The sequence below is a fragment of the Pezoporus occidentalis genome, unplaced genomic scaffold, assembly GCF_034315485.1.
Source record: "Pezoporus occidentalis ecotype Australia unplaced genomic scaffold, CSIRO_AGI_Poc_V1 ctg63, whole genome shotgun sequence".
NCBI lineage: Eukaryota > Metazoa > Chordata > Aves > Psittaciformes > Psittacidae > Pezoporus > Pezoporus occidentalis.
Window position 1 is genome coordinate 4,290,535 of NW_026915977.1, and position 15,027 is coordinate 4,305,561.

Sequence of the window (15,027 nt, forward strand, 5' to 3'; positions counted from 1 at the left end):
CTACGTGTTCTTTCATTCAGTTTTCCCTGATTTCTATTTACAGTTGCACAATGCCTTTAATGCCCAGAAACAGAGCTAGAATACTCAGTGCTAAGCCTTGAAAAGAAGTTTTAGCCAACTCTCACTCATTTTCTCATAGCAGCCTACAGGTCTAGCTGTGAGCTAGACGTTTTGCCCTCCGTTTAGGGGGAGCTGTAACACTCCTGTACACCAGCAGCTTCCAGCCCTCTTCCGCTTCACACATCCTTGCAATTTTTATAAAGGGCTTTCAGATCTTGTTGAAAATTCACATCCTTAAGTTATCTGAAGGCAATTTTGCCTTTTTAAGTGCTTTTTGATGACCCAGGGATACACAGAGTGTGGTATAAACTGTGAACTTACTCATCTGTATCTGTAAAGAGTTTCTCAAGCAGAACACTGCTCCAAGCCAAACTGCCTTTGCTCACTCCTATTCTACAGTATTAAAATGGATTTCTTTAAGATTACATCAAGTAACATCATAAATACCACATCAAAACATACTCGCCATTGATATATCAACCACTTTTCCCACTAGGAGTCTTAATCCTACAAGAATTTGTTTCTTTTCTGAAGCATCACACATCTCTAGCTGGGCTTTGCTCCAGCAAAAGGCAGGCAGCGCTACTTTTCCATGAGGTTCACTGGAAAAGCACGGGAATGTTTCCCTCTGTCCAAGACTCTGGCAAGACTCTGGCATTTTTGTTCACCTAAGAAACATAGCCCAATCTGGTTTTCCACTATACGGGTCTTTCTAGAGAACTTTCCAAAGGCCTTGGGTTGCCCCTTTTCTGCAACATGAGAGGAAGATGAACACTCTTGAGCAAGTCAAGTATTATAAATAGCTTTTTTTAAGAGCAACTTCTGCCTTTTTTTTTAATATTTCTTTAAAAACCTTGGCCACTATCTCAGAAAGGCCTGATCCTGCACTGACTCTGGGTAACCAGACCCATGCTTTAAGGTAAAACCTCCCAAAGAGCTGGAGTGATAATCCATCACTTCCAGGACCAGTCCCATTCAAATAAGTTTCAGATGGACACAAGGACACTGCAGTTTTAAAACTGCTCCCACAGGTAAGATTCTTCTAGAAATCCAAAAGACACTGGCAGAGCTACTGCCCATGAAAACGTGGCCAAGGAGCTGCCCCTTCGGGGTGGGAGACAAGCTTCAAGCCTGAGTTCTTGTGTTTGCAGAGCCCAGCACCAGCCCTGCAAGCCTTCCACATACAATTATCTGGAAAACTGCACTCCAAAGCAGAAGCAGCTGGAACAGGGCAGGAATTACCCTGGCCTTCGCTGTGTAAATAATTTAGTGGCTGTTTGAAGACCCTGTGAAAACTCTGCCCTCCTCATTTGCCACTTGCTCCCTGAACACCACTGGGCTGTGCACAGCAAATGTGTTTACATTTCCCACCAACACAAACGCTGTTTGTCAAGCTGTGACATGAAGCTAATGCCCAAATAGAGGCTCTGAAGAGTTTGCTTGTGCGAGTTTATCATCAGATCAATAGTTTTCTGGTGCTGGCTCCTCCATCCTAAATGGCTGTGTGTGTCCAAGCAGTGCTCCTGGGGAAGCAGCTGCCCATCCCCAGCAGTGGCTGTAGTACCAAGTAGCCTAAGTCATGGAATAACTGTGTATGATCCACATCTCACTGCTATGAAGGCTTGTGAGCCTCCATCATGTCTTCTGGAAGAGTTCTGAGATTTCTACTGTCCATCTGAGATCTTGGGGGAGGATTTAGCTTCCGTATGAAGGGGCCACAGCTGCCTTTTCATTCTCCTTATGGCTGTCTCCAAAGGGTTCCTCATCTTTCTCCTTCATGGAGAACTTCTTCCTGAAAGCTTGTGTCAAGCTGGAAGAAGAAGCCTTCCTAAATGTGGTAAGTCTCTTCCGAAAGTTGCCCCCTGAGAAGAAATAGAGAAGTGGGTCAAAGCAGCAGTTGGAAGCTGCCAAGGGGAGCGTTACCACAACTGATTTCTGTAGGTATATGGCATCCTCACAGCTGGCATTCTTCAGCCTCAGCACATGGAGGTGGACCGTACGTAGAACATGGTATGGGGTGAAGCTCACCAGGAAGGTGACAGTCACTATGATGATCATCCAGACTGCCTTCTTGTGGTTAGCCCGGTTCTTCTTCAAGGAGTTTTTCATTAAGGCCCTTATAATCATGGTGTAGCAGATAGTTATGACAATAAAGGGAAGGATGAAACCCACAGTAAGGGCAATAAAATCCAGGATCACAACTAAATTTGTCTTCTGAGAGTTTTCTGGGGGTTCAAAGCATTTGGTCTTGTTGCCATGTTGGTACGTCCCATTCCGCAGAAAGGGAGCACTTGTCAGGGTGACAAAAATCCAGATGCCAACGCAGACAAACTTCGCCCTCCTCTCCGATACCAGATTGATGTTCTGGACTGGAAAAACAATGGCTATGCAGCGGAAGAAGCTCATTGCAGTCATGAAAAAAATGCTGCAGTAGAGGTTGACGTACAGTGCGTATGAACTGACCCTGCATAGGAAGTCACTGAAGAACCAGTTTCCTTTGTGAAGGTAGTAGACGACACGCAGGGGCAGGGTGGCCACGCAGAGGAAGTCGGACACAGCAAGGTTCAGCATGTACACCTGGAAGGCTGTCTTTTGCCGGTATGTCTTTATGAGGACGTAGAGCACAAACCCATTGCCAACAAAGCCCATAATGCTGATCATGGAGTAGAGTGAGGAATAGACTTTGTTTCGGAAGTCATCGATGGAGTGATGGCATGACAAGTTATCAAACAGCACTGTCATGTTGGCTGGCTGGAGCACTGATTCTGCCTGGTGATGAATGTCAGGCCTAAGGATGAAAAGCCTCAGGTGAGATGTAAAGCAGCATATGAAAATTAAATGCCATTATTAGATAGGAGGAAAAAACTGCCACCTCTCCCTACAACAGAGAACAGGGAAGAAGGGGCGTAGATTGGCACCTATTTGTGTTATTATAACAATCCACTACAGCCACCTTTCTTAACAGGGGACCAACTTGGCAGCATCTTTCTTCCACTGAATAACCAAAATCTCCAACTCCTTACAAACCTAGGTAGCTACTCATTGAAACAGCAGAGAGGAATAATGAAGGTGGCAACAGCTCTGTGCAAGTTAAGATAGAAAGACCAGATCTGGACCGTAAGGATTGCTCAGTTCTGCCTCTGCATTGCCTGGCAAATGCTGCCTCACTGTGCTCCACCTCCAAGTCTGCCTGCAGAAGGACAGGTCACTGCAAGAAAAAGTCTGCAAGGTTTCCAAAAGAGTAAAGGTGCTCACCTCTGCTCACAGGTAGCACCATTTCTTAAGCTTGCTTCATTAATAAATATGTGTAATTACTAGCTTTGGAAAAGATACTGCTTATTCCATGTGATGAGCAAGAAGGATCCCTGTAGCAGAGAAGACACCACGGGGCTCCAGTTTCTCTGGCACTGGCTAAGCAAAGGTACTGCTGCAACACCAGCAGATGGAGGAGAAGGCTGGAGGGAGGCTCAAATAGATCAAACCTCTGGGTCTGGAGACATCTCTCCTACCAAGGTAACTCCCTAGCAAAGGGTTTCTTCTTGGAGTTGCTTTTGCACCTTACCTTGGTTTACATTCACAGGTCTGGGGCTCTCCGGAGCGGTCAGGAGGATTTTCAGATCCGCTCAGCTAGTCTTCCATGACATTATTGTTTCCTTTTCGTATTCACTAGAGTGCAGCCAGACATGATGCTCTGAAAACTTGTGTTGTCTTAAAGTAAAGCAAGAGAAAAATACATATTTTTCTCATTTGTTTTAAATGTCCAATAGTTCAAACATAGGATCTCGCTTGCAGTCTGAGACCATGAAAAACCCCAATGATCAGAACTGCAGGATTTCAGCTTACAGGCTGAAATAACAGGACTTAAAAACAACGAAAGTGATAGCTGGGACAGGATTGGTTATGAGACCACCACATATGCTCAAACCCGATGTAAAATGGTGTTTTCATACCTAAAACCAGTCTGACAGCATTGAAGTAGTCTCTGTCACCCTCCAGGATTTACTAGGCATTCAGAACCACAATGGAATGCTCAAGGCTTCCAGGTTTCAGGCAAGCTTCAGCTATTTGAGGGTTTGTACTTTTAAAACAATTCTTTGACTATTTGCAATGCACAAAATACATTAAAGCTCAATAGACACCAGTGAGGTGGCACAGATAGGAGAGGAGGCAAAAGCTGACACAAGGTCAAGAGGATGTTTTCCCCCCCCGTGCACTTGAGGGTGTGAATGACCGAGCAAGTAACTGCACAGAGGTCTTTGGCCAGAAGAGGCAGCCAAGACGCTGCCCGGCTCTGTCAAAAGCTCTCCACGAGTACATCATCACTTACAGTTAACCTTAGCTTGCATAAGCAAAGCTTATCTAGGGATGCTCATTGCAAATAATCTGTTAATCAGAGCGGGACATCGCGTTTGCAGCTGTGTCCTCTCCCTGCCTCGTCAGCCTGATTCTGGTGGTGACAGAAGCCAGACCTCAGTCCCAGCTTAGAAGAGTCTGGGCTCCTCACATACAGGACAGAGTGAGTCCGAACACCATGAGACATCATTCTAGCAATCTTGGCTCTCCTCTGCAAGGACGACCCAGCATCAAAGACTGAGCCCTGGGTCCCCTGGGAAATACCAGGATCCAGTCTTCTTCCTACACCACTGGCATCCTCACTTGCCTGAGGTCTTCACTTCAGAACTGAGGGTCAAGTTAAAGAGCAACACTCCAATAATGTTGTAAAATCTCCAAGGTAGGATTAAATTTAAGTTTGTGGTAACATTGGCCTGATCCTAACTGTTTGCTTGGGAGTGGCAGATAGAGCAATATTCTTTGCAAAAAACCTGCAGGATCCCTATTCCCTGCTTTTATCTGTCAAGCTAAAACAGAGCAGGCAAAAAAGCTCTTCCTACTGTTCCTCTTATGGCTGGGTTAATGTCTAGCAAGCAGACCCACCAAGCAAAACCCCACCACACTATGCACTGCAAGAACATACGGAAATTAGTGGCTCAATTATCTCATGAAAATTCATATAGATAGAATCTCTGTACTTACCAAGGTATTGTACATCAGTTTTTTCTCAGATGTTAAAAAAAGACAGAAAAACCACACCAAGATGTTTGAGATTAAGAGGCTGGAATGATCTCTTCTGCACACTGAGGCTTTCTTCCTCTGCCTGCACCTCCAGACAGCTATGGTCAGTATGAAGAAGGAGCAGAAAATTGACAAATGGGGCTGTGTGGCCAAGCCAGCCGGCAAGCAAAGAAGCTTTGCCTAAAAGCAACGATGCTGCAAGCCCTTCTGAGACAGCATCAGCGAGGGATCCCACTGCCTTCCTGTCACCGCAGACTGCTCTTCCCTCTGCCTGTTCAGCTGTCCTGCACAAGAGATAACCAAGAGGTACCAGCAAACGTCACAGCCCATCACTTACACATCAGTTAACTTATTCAACTTCTCTGCCTATTTGTGCACACTTCTGCAGTAGCATTCAGCCAGATCCTAAACATCTTACCTGCTTTGGGGACTAAATTCCAGTCTTTCAGCTGCTATTCTTAGAGATACTAGCAGATAGTGAACAACCATGAAAAGTACTGGTCTAAAAGACAGAGACCTGTTATCAATCATATTTCTGAACAGAACTTACAATATCTTTTGCAACCAAAATAAAAACTGATGATTACAATACTGAAGTGGACTGCTAAAGCGTAAGAGCTCTGCACCTGAAAAATATCCCTGTAAAAACCAAGAAACCCCCCAGACCATCATTTCCTAGCTGAAGCTTTATACCAGGTTTGCATCATGGACGAAGACAAACATCATTTCCACCAGCTGTGGTTCACTGAGCCATTATTTATACAGCTGTGGTTCACTGAGCCACATTTATTTATATGCTCCTTAGTAACATTCAGAAGCAAGAGGGAGGAAAGCATCCCAAACCAAGCAAACCCCTGAACAGCATCTTCAAGTCCTATGCAGCATAGCTGGATTTATATACTACATTTAATTACACAACCGAAAAGCAAAGTACCGTGGTTTGTGCAGAGCTCAGGTGTAAAGCACCGCCGGCCCTCGGGAGCTTCGAAGCCCGAGGTGGGTGTCTGGGGGGAAGCAGCGGGGAGCATCAATCAAGAACGCACTTGGCAAACACCCCATCTCCCGCAAAGCGCCCGGTCTCAGAGCGAGCATCGCCGCGATCAACCGAAGCCGGCAGCAGCCACTAATTAATAAAGCAGCTCATTAGCACGCAACGCTTCCAACCGGCTGCTCAGCCCGGCCACAAGCAGCTCCCCGACGGCTTCCGCAGGCACCGCATCCCGTCCCCCCCACCGCCACGAGTGAGCCGCGGGAGCGCTTACCGGGGCCGAGCGGGATGCGGGGCTCTCCCTGCTCCGCTGCCCTTAAACCGGGGCCACCAAAGCCCCGCCCCCCGGAGGGGATGACCACGCCCCCTTGCCGCGCTTCCCTCCCCCGGACCCCCGGCTGCCCGCAGTGTGTGTAATGGCAAGCCCTGTTTTGGGGGTTACAGCCCCCCGCAGAGCCGCCTGGACGACACGGAGTCCTTTTCGTTTTGATTGCACCTCTTCCACCCTGCGGTGTCCCGGGTTTTTCTGCTGTCAAACCCCGTAATTTGCAGGTCTTTGGCGCGTCCTCACACCCGGACCCTGCAAGACTTGCGCTTCAGACAAAGCCATGGTGCTGCGGAGGTGTCAGTTCCTCTTTTGCCCCACTCTCTGTCAACAGTGAAACAAGCGTACGTACCTCATCTCTCCACCCCTCCTGAGAGCCTTCCCTGCCTTCCTCGTCTATGCCATGCACAGAAAAACCTTCTGTATCCCACGAGGTACTTGGCGGTGTGTTAGGAACAGTTGAATCATAGGACCATGGGATAATTCAGGTTGGAGGGGACCTCAGGAGACCTCTAGTCCAACCTGCTGCTCACAGCAGGCCAGGCCAGGCCAGGTTGCACAGGGCTTTGTCTCATGTGGTCTTGAAGAGTTTCAAGGGTGCAGGTCCAAGGGCCTCTAAGACTGAGCAACCTGTTGCATTGCCTGCAATTGCCCATGCTGGGAAGCAGTCCTGTGGTTTGCTTTAGTTGTGGTGCACATCTTGTTATTGCTCCATTCTGCCATTCCTTCTGCTTTTTGGTTCTCAGTGTTGTTAATCCTTCTCCTTTTTGTTTTTTTTTGCTCTTCCTTCTTCTTTCTTTTTCTGCCTTTTACTCTCAAGAACAGGCAGATTCCCTCTTGCAAGGTCAGAGGGAGGGTGATGTGGGATCCAGGAGGCCGCTGCTCTTCCAGATGTGCTGGCAGCAGGGCCAGGGTTTCGGGGTGGGAAAGGTTTTCTCACCAGACTCCTAAGAGGAGGTCAGATGGTAACAGAGCAAGGAGACATGTGGGATTTGATAGACGCCAGGCATGGTAACTACGGTCAGGGCTGGGATACTCATGGAATATATCCACACTGCGAGTAGCTGGATGAAACCTCTAGTCCTGTGGTCTGAGCGGCTAGAGGGTGGCCAATCCTGACACCTCCATGCACCACAGGGACCTCCGTGCTCCAGGGAAAGGCTGGATCCATGGCACACAGACCCAGCACCCTGAGAGAGGATAGAGCAGACCTCCTTGGTTGCAGGGCCATGGGTGACCATCCCAGGGATGGCTGGCACTGCTTGGAGTGTCCAGCTTGGTGACTTGGCCCTGGCTTCCACTTGATTCTTAGGGTTAATATGTGTGGTCTATACTGGCAGCTGTGAGAAGCTGCTCCATCCCAACCTTAGAGAGGCACAAAGCTCCCTTTTCCCCTGGGAAGAAAGAAGAATGTAGGAGAAGAATGGATTTGGGGAACTTTCTGTGAAGAAAACCTCAGCCCTCATCACTCTCTCAGATCATGAAGCTGTTTTTCATACCCTACTGCAAATAGAACCTTTCTAACTAGCTGTTGTGGAAAAGAGGACTGAGAAGATGCAAGGCTGGGTGAGAGGGTAAGATATCTTCAGCACCATCTCTAGTAGGTATTTTTGTGGAATAAAGCACTTGCTTTCCTGAGACGAATGAAACAAATTATTACCAGAAATGGCTGCAAGGAGAGCATCCAGCAATCACATCACTGCTAGCCTAAATACTTGGAGAATTATGTTACTCTTTCACAGGCACAAATCTCTCCTCACAAAAGGAGGCAGTAATCCAGGAAATCGCATGAGGCATCAGCCAGGAGACAACATTGCTTCTGTTTCATTGAAGAAGACAGAGTTTGTGTGGTTTCCACTCCAAATGCAAAGCAAAAGGTGAGAGATTGTGCTGGCTTTTCTGAGAAGTGGAGCAGTGTGGGTGCCGCCACAGAGGTTTGGGTACCGGGCTGCCCGCACTGACTCAGCCTCCCTGGGGTGCTGCAGCCGAAGTGCTTCATGGTGCTCCTGCACCTGGGTGCCTTTCCTCTCTCCCCCAGCCTGATCCACATCTGGGTTTGGAGGGGTCCCCAGGGTATTTGCTGGGGAAGATTTCTGGAAGTAGGGCTTTTAGGGACCTTTTAACCTGCTCTGATCCTTTCATCTCCTGCAAAGTGGGAGGATGGGTTTGTTAGGCCAGACAAGGACCCAGGAATATCCTTTTGCTGTGGTTTGGCTGCTGAAGGGCCTCAGCAAGCCATGAGAACAGGCCCATGGGCAATCAGCTGATCGCACTCTGTACGAGTACACTACCTACGTGTTTGTAAAATACGAGGTTTGGATTTTGACATTTCTATAGCCATTATGGGGTTGGCTTCACCAGATGCTGAACACCTCCAGGTCTTGCTGGCAGGGATTCCTGGTGTCTTGCAGGTTAGCACCCTAATTCCCTTGTGTGGCTAACCGCCTTAGAAAAGAGAAAATGACATCATGAAGTCTTTTGGACTGTTGATCTGGAAAGCTGGATTTCCATGGGGGTTTTGGTGGTTGTAATAAGTAGAACAACCATGCTGTCAGGAGATGTGGTCCTGATAGAGCCAAATGTTGCTTCCTCTTCCTGTTCTATACATGTAACAAAAGGGTGCTTCAGTAGATGGGTGAGATACAGCCTTCTTTAAGCTGTGTCCTCATTATTTCACAAGTCACCCTGGAGACATACCAGTCAAGAAATGAGGAATGTTCCGTGTCACTCTGTGGATGGCATGTTTGCAGGCAAAAGCAGTAGAATGTTTTCGCATTCCTGAAGGCTTCATTTACCAAGAGCTGGGAAATTATAATAATTCTCCTGGTTGTGTTAGAAATGACATAAAATCCGTATTATATGCAAAGCTGTCCAAAGTAGTCTATCATTCTAATATTTCTATTCATAACGGGACAGACCTAAGGTATATTTATTGTCCCTTAGGCTGGAACTGGGTGTTCCAGGGTCTACCCATGTCAGCAGTGACTTCAAGCTTCATAATGCGGGTTACTGTGAGTCTGTCCAGATAATCTTCGCTAGCATTTACTTTCAAACTGACAAAAGCTTGTGCTTTGATTTGCTAGGGGTTATTTTTTTCAGGTACTGACCCTGGCTTTATTGCCTCTCACCACTTTTTTTTTGGTAAAATATAATATATATATAATATTCTGACATGCAAGTTTTTAAACATAAAAATAGTCTATCAGAGATTTTTTGTAACGTTTTTTTCCCCACCCACAATAGTAAAGTAGCATTTTAATTCTCTGATGTTCATTGCTTTGACAACAGAGTTTTCTGATTACATAAACTACCAGGGTTCTTTTTCTCTGGAAGATGGGAAAACAAACTTATTCTTGGAAAATTCAAGAGCACACAAGAAAACATTTCTCATGGGGAAACTCTACTTTAATCATCTTCTGGAAAGTAATCTTAAAAAGCCAGAAATAGTATATGCAAGTTGGCGTTCTCTTTTTGGAAAGGAATGGAATAAATGTCATGAAAATATGTGATTTTTTGGCACTGAAATTATCATGAGGCATATATCACTTTGTAATTTTGAAAAATGTAAACTGAAAGGCAAATGAATGTGCATTACTGAATCTTAACATTGATAACAGAGACACTTTACAGTTAATGAAACCCATATTTATCTAGTGCATCACTTGATACGCATTGCTGTTAGGTATTTGAGGATGGCCAGATGACCTATGACACAATATACGTCAGTTAAATTACCACAGAACATCAGGGATAGTAATAATTTACTTGTATTTGTATGAGAGTGTAACACCCTGCCAGCTGGCCTCCAGCAGAAGCTTTTCTTAGGAAACATCCATCAGGACACCAAACCCCTCCTTTTGAGTGGAATCGTTCCATGTTTGCTGTACAAATACACCCATGTGAAAATCAGGTTTTCCCTAGCACTAGATTGCATCTTTAAGGGACTTAAGCTTGGCTTCCCAACACCCACAGTCCATGTGCTCCATCTTCAGGAGGCTTCCTGGGTGCTGCCCAAGCTCTGGAGCACCTCCTGGGCTCCTGCAGTGGAGGTGGCTGACTGCTTCCCAAGGGCCTCCCTGGAGCTCCGCAGCCATCAGCACTTTGTGCTTTACACCTCTAGGAAAGGTGGTCATTTAAAATGTCCTGATTTGGCAAAGATGTTTGCTTTTGGCTTTTACTGTTTTGTTTTGGGTTGAGAAGAAACACCCGGTCAGCTAAGACCTGCACAATTGCTCTTTGCTGCTCAAACATACACTGCCATGGCCTGAACCCTTACATTACTTCCTTTATCCACCAGCATCTTTCCATTTTGTCAGGGTTGCATCTATGCTCATCTGTTCTCATTCGCAGTTTTACCCCAGACAAGACAGAAAGACACAGGGAGCACACTGCAGAGAGTAGCAATGGGGCTGATCAGAAGGTTATAGGCAGACTGGACCAGGCACTTCATCTGGGGGCTGAGACCACACCTGACTAAATCCAAGCGGAAAGCATGGAACAGAAGTATGGGAAGCTTTGAAATAGTGGATAATAACTGGATGGGAACAAAAGCAGCTCCGCGTGGTAGTATATGGCACACAACACATCTATCTGACCAAGAACATGGATTATTTTCAGGCAGTTCCACCGGTGACATTCTGGAAATTAGAAGATGTAACCATTAAAGCCCAAACTTTTACTGTTTAATGAAACTTCCCAATGATATCTTCTGTGATCTGTTCTAGAAGCAGAAACACATCAGTGCTGGAGGTGGACACCGGTAAGAGCATCTTTTCACAGATTCCTCGTGTAGAGGGTCCCTTTATCAGAATCTCAGGTTTGAACAAAGAGCCCACTTACACACGTCATCATTTGGCAGGGGGGAATTCTCTTTACTCCCTTTTAAATCAACAGCAACAAAAACCCCCAACCAACAAGCTGAGCACTTGAATGCTCAAATAACAGGAAACTTCTAATGCTGTTTCCTCTGGTGATTTCAACCAAATAACTTTGCATATCTGGTGATCTGTATTCATCATCTTCATGCTGGATGTCTCAGGTTTTGTTGAATTTAATTCTCATCCTGCAACGAGGTATCCTACCCATGCATTAGTCAAGAGGAGGCAAAACATTTATCTGGTACTATGATGCCATTAAGTGCTACAGTTTATTTTGATTCAAAGTTGGTTGGTTGGGTCATTTTCTGGTCGGGTTAGCATTAGCTCCTCTGACCTTTACCTTGGTTGATGGCTCTTCAAAAGAGGAAAAAGCAAATCCCAGTAAAACTACAGGAAGCTCGGAATCCTTTAGCCTTCTCTGTGCAGATCGTGGTGATAGCCACTGGCCTTAGCACTGTTACCAGGGCACGCAGGGCTGGGTTTGTGGGAGACAGGTAACACACCACCTCCAGTTTCAGCTGGCAGTGGAAGTCATCTTCTTCTGAAAACCATTGGTGTGGCCTTAAGAAAAGCCCAACAATCTTCTGTCGCTTCCCCTGTTTCACAGATGAGTTACTCCTTCTGCACCCAGGCTCTCTCCAGATCTTTCATCCTATTCAACAGACTTGTGGTCTGCCAAGTGACAACCCCCAGAAGTCCTAATACAAACTTTGCCTGATCTTAAGAGCAGGATTTCTTTGAGCAGCAACCAACATTTTCCCCTCTGTCACCCTGGATCACAAAAGCTACAGCTCTCAGGTCATACAAAGCTCCCTTCCACTCCCACCAGCACCAACGCTCTATCTGGTCTACTTGGCTCAAGCAATTTGCTCAGCACTCTGTCTTTTCCATAAAAAGCCCTACATGGCATTTGCAGTGAATTGAGGATTTTCACAGCAGTTGAACCCTCAAGTCTCTCCCAATACATTTTATGGGGAAAATAAAGAGGAACCTCAGGAGAAGGGCTGGGTTGTTCTTGCCCTTGCTCATTTCCCAGGCTTTGCAAACGCAGCAGCATCCACTGCTGGTGGGGCTGGCTGAGGCCCCACAGCCTGTACAAGGACCTATCTGTAGCCACTCAGCCCTGGCCAGCCACGGCGCCAGGCTGAAAGGGGTTCACCAGAAAGGATGTGATTAAAATAATTCCTTGGTAACCAGCAACAAACATTTCATGTTCATCTTCTTGGTAGCTCTACAGAAGAGGAGTGGGCAAAGCACCAAGTGTAAGGCCGGGGGAGCTACTTGGCAGGACACAGCTTGGGCTTAACTATTTTACAGTACTGCACAGACTTCTACACCACTACTAAAGCTCACCCTAGTTTAGCTGCAATTTTATCCATGGCTCTTACAAACTTCCGAAAACCAAACTAGTGCAGTAGCCAAGCATAAGAAAGGAACAGGAGAGAGAACACAGCTGAAAGAGAGGGTAAGAATGAACAAAGCGCCAGTTTCATTTAGTAAGCATTTAGGCTGCCTCTAAGCTTTTCCTCAGAGTTACAACATTGCTGTTATAGATGACAAGAAGTGTAAGAAGAGTAGTGGCTCATGCAAAAACTTGTAATGCTGCATATGAGCTGCAACAGGGGAGAGAAGGCAAAGCAGGAGGTGATAATGCAAATATGAAAAGGCAAAGGCTGGAGGAAATAGAAGTCAAAGGTGCCCATACTCTCACTTCTATCTTCTTTCTTGCTTCCTCATATGAGATTGCGCTTACAGGAAAGGGAATGGGTTTTACCGCAGCAGCAAAAGAGCAAATTTACAGCCACATTAGTGCCACAGCAGTAAGCACTAAATAAGGGACATTAGATAAATCAAATTCCTTCAAAACAAATGCCAGAGAAGGGGAATTCCTTGTGCTGAAATCCTGCTCTGGTGATCAGAGATCCCCCTCCATCAGAGCTGGGCACTTACAAAGCAGTGGAGGCATGCAGGTCTACTGAAGAAAGGACACAGGTAAGGGGGTTTTCCAAGGAGACCAGAGCTGTGGGTGTGCTGGAGGCTCCACGTGGCTTGGGAATAGCATCCTTTGGCCAGTATCAAATTGAGATGAACAACTCTATCCTTCTGCTTTCCTCAATCCCAACTGATCTGGTCAAACCCACTTTCCCCCTCTTCCAAGTTGAGCTTCTCAGCCTCAGCTGTGCAATTACCAACACCCCCTTCCCTCCTGACTTGCCTTTTCCTGACCAAGGGAACTATATAAACCTGTGACTGCTCCTGAGGAGCTGCTGTGCCACACATGGGGGCTGCGTTCATTGTGAAAACTCGAGACACTCAGCCTGTCTTTGAGAGAAAAGCACAGTGAGAACCCAGCATAAAGTGGTTTCTGCTAGCCCCTCTGTTCACAGTCTGTACACTCATTGTCCCCCACTAACTGCATGATTTACTCCATGTGCCTTAGTGACTGCTCACAGGTGGCTGCGTGCTGCTGGGTTCAACTCACCCATGCTTAGTCCCATTATTGACCATCAAAAATGTTAAATGAGAACACAAACCTTGGCATGGAGAGACAATGGCCCACTTTTTGATGCTTAAGCAAACTAAGTGTTAAATAGGCCTAAATAACTCCCTTAGGATGATGTTTCCAAACTGATTTTCTAGGGTTGCCAGTGAGTTTGCTCAGATTGCCTGAGATCTGGCAATGGTGCAGTCAGGTTTCTCTCTTAATTAACTGCTTTTCTATGTAGGTTATTTTTGTCCGTCTGTGTGGTCCCACTAGGAAACAATTTACTAATGCCTGTCATCTGTCCAAACAAAATACAGCTACTAATAAAGGAATTGCATGGAGTAACACAGAATTTGTTTCCTCCTTTCATTCTTTTAGGCAACAATAGCACTCTGAATAGCTCCCAGGGTCTTTTGTTGAAGAGATAATACATTTTTCCTTCTGTCAACTAGCTTCCCCCATGCCAGCTGAAGATAATCAATGTTAATCTTCAATGCAGAAAGAGCAGATTGCTGGCAAACACTGAAGGCAGTGCCAGTAATTCATCTTGTGGTTTTTTTTCAGCTCCTCTTGGCAGTAGAAGGGGTGTTTTATGTGATGGTTGCACATACAATGATCTGTATGGAAACAGATCATGGCATTAGCGCTGCTGCTGCTGTTGGGTTGGGGTTTCCAGTTCAGCTACTGAGTAAGCTATCAGAGACCTGCTTACTACAGGCTTCATCTGCTCAAATCCTGCCATGTTCTAGCCATGCCTTCACTAACCTCTTACAACCCCAAATACTCCTTCAGGTTTTACCGATGGTTCTGCATTTACTTCCCATCATTGCAAGAAACTTTGGTTTTGCTTTCATTTGCCACAAAGGTGTAAAGGTCAGAAAATACCTTTACTCCAGGTAAATATGCATTTGATGAGACATGGGACAACATTACTTCTGCTACAAGACCTACTCTGGGCTGGAACCTCATTCTGGAAACGGCACTGATGTATGTATCACCCATCCCAAATTAAAACCCAGCCAGACCCGAGCAAATCTTCCATTTCCTGGTGCTGTTAGGAAACGGGAATCTCATTCTACTATATAGTTCGCACCATGTGCAGACCTCAGATGCTGTTTTCAGTTCATGACTGCATTTTCAGTTCCAGGGGGTTTTCGTTCTTTACTCAATGATAATTTGCCATTCCAGTTTACAAGCCTGAACAAAACTGCCTTCTTAA

General features: G+C 46.0%; 1 protein-coding gene across 3 annotated transcripts; it reads right to left on the minus strand.

Annotated features, from left to right (window-relative positions):
- Positions 1 to 710: 710 nt before the first annotated feature.
- On the minus strand, positions 711 to 6,424 carry CYSLTR1 (cysteinyl leukotriene receptor 1). Of its 3 annotated transcripts, none has more exons than XM_062639963.1 (3): positions 6,396 to 6,424; positions 5,095 to 5,231; positions 711 to 2,848 (listed from the first exon to the last, which is right to left on the minus strand). In XM_062639963.1, exon 3 carries the CDS (start codon positions 2,800 to 2,802, stop codon positions 1,756 to 1,758), a length of 1,047 nt encoding a protein of 348 aa, XP_062495947.1. In that variant the 5' UTR covers positions 2,803 to 2,848; positions 5,095 to 5,231; positions 6,396 to 6,424; the 3' UTR covers positions 711 to 1,755. The 3 variants fall into 3 exon arrangements, with proteins under 3 accessions (XP_062495947.1, XP_062495946.1, XP_062495948.1); XM_062639962.1 differs by lacking the exon at positions 6,396 to 6,424 and adding an exon at positions 6,068 to 6,142 and having other exon boundaries at positions 5,095 to 5,417; XM_062639964.1 differs by lacking the exon at positions 6,396 to 6,424 and adding an exon at positions 6,068 to 6,121.
- Between the last annotated feature and the right edge of the window lie 8,603 nt (positions 6,425 to 15,027).

Coding starts and splice junctions, on each gene's coding strand:
- CYSLTR1 (XM_062639963.1), bottom strand. CDS start 2,802: ATGACAGTGCTGTTTGATAACTTGTCATGCCATCACTCCATCGATGAC.